Here is a 5,787-nt window from a genome sequence, read left to right as displayed (position 1 = left end):
GACCTTAAAGTACCTATTAACTCCTATTTTCGAGTCCTACGTTATTTACATGCATTCATACTTAGAGACCCAATGTTGGTCTTAACTCGTGTAAGCACGTGTTCTGGTGCGTCCGACTTTGTTTCACCGTGTCGCCGGCACTTCCCACAACATCCACCCCCACCAAACCACACATCCACCAGTATGTGCCAAGAGGGAGAGATGGGAATTCTGGTTGTTCAGTTATTCTTCCTCCTCCAATCCGTCAGCCTCCCCGTCATGGTCCAACGCCTCCGGTTCGTCGTCCTCACTCCCGATCTCTGAGTCTGGTTCTGCTTCTTGAAGGTCTTAATCCGCTTACCTGCAACCGGTATCGTTATCCTCATCCCGTCAAGCTCCACAAGGTGGTACGTGGCGTTGTCATTCGCGCTTGTCACCACATAAGGCCTAAACCATCTCTACGCATAATATTCCTATTACTATAATAGGAATAACGGCCTCTCAGAATCCATGTGACTCGGCTCACCCGAATCGAACTCTATTCGATTCGGCTCTTCGCTTCTTCAGCCGATTCGGCCCATGTTGAGCTTGTCTCTCAATAGTAATTGTTAAGGTCAAGCTTTATGTATGTGTTTGAAATCCTTTGGTATTTCATCTCATCTTGTATTCATAACATTTGATGGTGTTAGTGATGTTATTACGGCCTCAAAGGAGTTGGGTAGATTATTACATGAGATGTTAAGTCTGCATTAAAGGTCATTTCACCTTCCACTATGAAGTTGAGAAATACTGTGTTATCAATACATTCTAGTAACGTTCTTTGAGCTATATTTAAAAAGACCTACTACGTATCAATGTCTTCTTCTTGTTTGAAAATCAAACAATTTATGGAACTTCCCTAGCAAAACCAATATGACTCCACTTCAATAGTAGTTCAACAATAGGTTTTACTTCACACGTCTTGTTCAGAAATTTATCACTTTTCTAGAATCTTTTGCAAATCAATTTCAAAATGATTGTTTACATTTCGCATAGGTTTTCTTTATCTTGAATGTACAAGATGGCTTATGACTATTTAGCAATACCAGCATCAAGACTCCCTTTAGAGGAGGTTAATTCTAAAGCAAAATATACCTTTCAAGATAGAACTCTATTGCACTCTCGAATTCTCTCAAAATGATTGAATATTTTGGTTTAAACTCTACCTCTAGGGTTAAATGTTATTGTCACAAGTCCAATGGTAAAGGTCAAGGTGAGAGAACATCGAGGGTGTTAAAAGTCAAAGGTAAACGAAATTGTTAAAGAAGAGCATGTGATAGACTTTGTTAATAACTCCGACTAATGAACATTTCTACTTCGACACTTTTGTCTTAGTTGAGACAATAAATTGTGGTTCATTTTTCTAAAGCTTTACTAGAATAACCACATTAACATCTTTGCTAGGCTCCATCACTGTAGCATTTTTATAGACTTTATGTAAAATGAAAAAGCAAAACTATTTGACTGCATCAACCGAGTTTCAAAGAGATCATCAGCTTTACATTGTGGAGGAACACAACATACAATCCAACCAATTCTACATTTCATAAAGCACAAGTGTAACTGTGCTACATCCACTGATACAATAGACTAACAATAATGCAAATGCAATTTTTCTATAGTTTTAACAAATACCACCATTCATGTTTCACAGAAGAAATAAGGAGAACTGCATCCGAGTCAAAATTGGAAAACCAGTCATATAAAGCCATGAATGAATGAATCTAAGGGTTGGAAGTAAAGAAAACATATATCTAGATGAAATATGGCAAAAGAATTTGAGAATTACTAGATTGCATGAATAAAGACATTCAATCATGTTGAGAGAGTTCGAGGGTTTCTAGTTTGTAGGACCAAAACGTGCAACGTTAATACATTAAAAGAAGAAGGGCATATACATTTTACATGTGATGCACAATGGCAAAAAGGTGGACTAATTGAGTTTACAAGATGCTTCTAGGGATGACAATCTCAGCGATGTTGTTATGCCATGGGTCAGCGAGGTGGGTTGCCAGGTTCTGAAGAGGTCCGGTGCCAGGAAAAGCGGCTGCTTGAATAGAGAAGCCAACAAAGGCAAGGAGTGCCAGACGACCTATACATACATATAAATCACAGTGTGAACCCACCCCACCCACTTACATTCAAAAAACAAAAAACAAAAAACAAAAAAAAATAAAAAAAGTCCAGATTTGAACAGAGCCAAACCTAAGCTGACTCATTCGTGTTTAATAAAGAAGATAATAAATAAATAGTGTCTTAGATAGAGTTCACTGGCGCTAGGTGGACATCTTTGTGTTTACCTAGTTTCATTAGTGAAATGTTTAGAAGAAAGATCGGACGAAATTGGCTTCCTTTTGTCAATTTTTTCTTTTTTACCTTTCTGGTACATTTTGGCTACGAAGTATTATGCGCTAGCGTCAATCCCAACCAATAAAAACCTATGTTTTCAGATGTCTTCTAAAACAAGACATCTTCCCCTCCCCAACCATCTTGGATCAATCAATGACTCTTCCATGCGTGTGTATGTGTGTGTATGTGAGTGTGTGTGTGCGCGTGCGTGCGTGTGTTTACGAAGCTTAACATATACAGTAAAAAATGAATGAGAGGGGAACGAACAAGTTTACTACATTACCATTCTTCAATTCCTTAAGCTTGTACTCTTCGAGTTTCTTAGGGTTTTTGGAGAATCCCAAGGGGTCGAAAGGGCCACCAGGATATTTCCTCTTCTCGGGGTCTTTTTCGTCGTTCCGCTTGGCCTCCACAAAGGCGATCGCTAAACCCTCGATGGCGAGGATAACGGGCAAGTATCCCCAAGGAACAGGGGTGCCCAAATATGTGGCTTGTCCATCCGGTGTGGCCGCCCATTTTTGAGCTTCCACCCAGTTCCCCAACCCTAGGGCCTCTGGAAGCAAGATTCCTGGCTATCGGAAACAAAACGACAAAACACAAAAGTTCTCTTACAATAATACATAATACATAAGACATAGAATATGCAACTTTTTATCTATCTATGTATCTATCTATACCGAAATACTTGTTTTGTTGCTTCTCTCTCTCTCTCTCTCTCTCTCTCTCTCTCTCTCTCTCTCTCTCTCTCTCTCCAATTTTTCGTTTCCTTTGTTCTTATTAGGATTGTACTATAATGGTAAGGCCAAGTTTTTACTAACCCATGCAAAAGGGATTTGAGGTTCAAATCTCATTATGTACATTGCTTTACTGATGCCACTGTGGAAGATAGGGTTTTTGAATGCGTGACCTTATGGTCTCCATACTACAACCATTTGGGCTCTTAAACCATTGGATTGGGTTCATAAATTGAGAGAACTTAAATGGTATTCAGTCACCCGTGTATGTCAATAAAACTCTCTATCTCTCTCTCTCTATGTATTTGTACTACATTGTCTAGTGTATAACCCACAACATATTAGTTGCACTATTCTTGCTTTCCTGACTTAGACCACTCTCATATCCTCTCTTTTCTCTTTCTTTCTTTTGAGATAATGGCAAAGTTTAATAATACCCCTTTCATATACTTAATGCTATAATCTAGACAGACTCATCTACAATTACTACAATTGATACACACGCACACACACACACACACACACACACACACACATATAGATATGTCAAATGATTTAAAATTTTGGTATAAGGGCATAGAAACACTAACCACAGCAAGCATGGCCCATCTGCAATGAATGAGCTCTGACTCCTTGTAGCGTGCAAAATTCTCAGGAATCTCAGCTAGGCCTAGAGGATCAAATCCGAAGTCCCTGGAGGAAAAATAAACAGAATTTGATATATTTATTATACTAATTACAACCATTGGATCAGGTGATCATCATCACAATGACATCATTACACCAACATCCAGACAATTAGCCTAAAGGGTAGACCGTAGCTAGCATAAGAAGAACTCAAACTTAATTTCATGCCTAATGGTAATAACAACAAATTAGCCAAAGTTTATGGGATAAAAGAAACAACTTTGGATATACATATAGACTAATTAGAACATTGTAAATGATATAAAATTAACAATAACAACAGTTAAGCTCCAAATAGAGAGAGAGAGAGAGGGTGTGTGTGTGTGTGTGTGTGTGTGTGATTGTGAAGTGTATACACACCCAGGAGAGGAGCCGTCGAGATGAGCAGGCCGGGGCTGTCCGGGCAACCACTCTGCAGACATAGTGATACGCGTGCCATTGCCACAAGGTGTGAAACCTGGTGCCCATGAACCAAAGAGCTTGGATTTGGATAAGGGCAAGGATAGAGAAGGCACCAAGTTAGTACACCCTACCGCTGATGTAGCCATCTTCTCTTCTCTTCTCTTCTCTTCACTTCCTCTTCTCCTCACACACACACACAAACACACACAGTCTCTTTGGTCTTTCTTCCTGCCGAACGAGCGAGCGAGCGAGCGAGCAACAGCTACAGCTACAGCTACACCTTATTCATTCATTCATTCATTCATTCACCATATCTATCCTTCCATCTTCTTCCTCTACTAAATGGATAGCCCCAATCTTTCATTCTTGCTTCCTATTGGTCCTCCCCACTCTCTTTCCCAACCAACAACATCCATCCCTTTTAAAGGCAACGCTATGTTCCCACCTCTCTCCTCTCCCTACCAACAACAACATTAGTAAGTAAAGATGGTGGTGTGCACACAAAAAACCCATCCCTAACTCTACTAACTCATTCTCCCTCACTCGCCCAATCTTCATGCACGCTCAGGGAGTTCGGCCAACTCCCATGTGCATGGCTTTATTTAGGCTTCACACTCTCTCCGTGGCCGAAATAAATTAGGATATTTGATATATTCACTCAACTTGAGGGTTAACGTCTTTCAGAGTGATTCCATGCGCTCGAGGTTTGGCACATATTCCGATAAACAACACATTAGCAACATAGACAATCAATCACTCGGGTTTCAAGGCCACACCTATAGGGGTGGACAAAAGTTCAACATTGTAGACAGGGAGCCACTCGGGTTTAAGGGTCACACAAATTGGGGTGAGCAAAACATTAGCATTGTAAAGAATGTGTCACTTAGGTTTAAAGGTCACATTAATTGGGATAGACCAAACTTTAGCGTCGCAATGCAATCACTTGTGATCTCAATCGATCTAAGAGTTTGTGGATAAGGTTTTTCCAAGGTGGACAAAACAGTAACATCATGGGATTCCTTCATCAACTAGATCACAAGTGATCTAAATGCTATCAACATAGATGTACTACAAACGCATGACCAAGGGTAGGCAAAATTAGCATCGTAGATGCTACTTACTTTATTTGACGCTCACGCCCACTCATTGGACTTTGTCTAAGAGCATGAGGGTGGAACAAACTCTTGCATTGGACACATAAGGCTAAATAGTCTTTTTGGCATTTAGGGATGGGTTGTACAACATTAATATCACTCGTATTGAGGTTGCTCACTCAATGAACTTTGTGTTAGGGCTTGGTGGTGGTCAAACTCTAGGGATTGTAAGTGTACTTACTAGTTTTTGAGGCTTTATCCAAGGACTTGAGGGTGGATAACATTATATGCTTCATCTTGATCATTTTAAAGTGGTCACTTAATGACGTACCTTCTTTTTATAAAAGGTGTTGATAAATGTTGAAGAAAACTATGCATTGCCAACTGCTAAATTTTAGTGATGTTTCCATATCGAAACATGTTGGCATACAAAACACGACGTTTACCAATGCCTTTTTAGCTTAAATATGAGAAAAGGGGGAATTCATATCATCCCTTTTATA

The 5,787-nt window shown here is 39.8% G+C and overlaps 1 protein-coding gene across 1 annotated transcript; it reads right to left on the bottom strand.

The window, feature by feature from the left end:
• Positions 1-1,782: 1,782 nt before the first annotated feature.
• Positions 1,783-4,436, bottom strand: LOC147861980 (chlorophyll a-b binding protein 1B-21, chloroplastic-like). Its single transcript, XM_087322645.1, has 4 exons — positions 4,149-4,436; positions 3,692-3,794; positions 2,651-2,939; positions 1,783-2,110 (listed from the first exon to the last, which is right to left on the bottom strand). Exons 1-4 carry the CDS (start codon positions 4,334-4,336, stop codon positions 1,962-1,964), a joined length of 729 nt encoding a protein of 242 aa, XP_087178771.1. The 5' UTR covers positions 4,337-4,436; the 3' UTR covers positions 1,783-1,961.
• Between the last annotated feature and the right edge of the window lie 1,351 nt (positions 4,437-5,787).

Source organism: Azolla caroliniana, unplaced genomic scaffold, assembly GCF_043228905.1.
Source record: "Azolla caroliniana isolate FFs.n. ecotype wild unplaced genomic scaffold, voAzoCaro1.0.p SCAF_7, whole genome shotgun sequence".
Classification (NCBI taxonomy): Eukaryota; Viridiplantae; Streptophyta; class Polypodiopsida; order Salviniales; family Salviniaceae; genus Azolla; species Azolla caroliniana.
The sequence above is the reverse complement of the archived record's forward strand: the minus strand, read 5'-3'. Positions and strand labels throughout refer to the sequence as shown.

Bases quoted from the DNA above. Each gene is read 5' to 3' on its own strand.
- LOC147861980 (XM_087322645.1), bottom strand. From the start codon at position 4,336: ATGGCTACATCAGCGGTAGGGTGTACTAACTTGGTGCCTTCTCTATCC. The intron at 3,795-4,148 runs GTGTGTATACAC...TTTTTCCTCCAG, and splicing joins CTCGACGGCTCCTCTCCTGG to GGACTTCGGATTTGATCCTC. The intron at 2,111-2,650 runs GTAATGTAGTAA...ATGTATGTATAG, and splicing joins GCTTAAGGAATTGAAGAATG to GTCGTCTGGCACTCCTTGCC.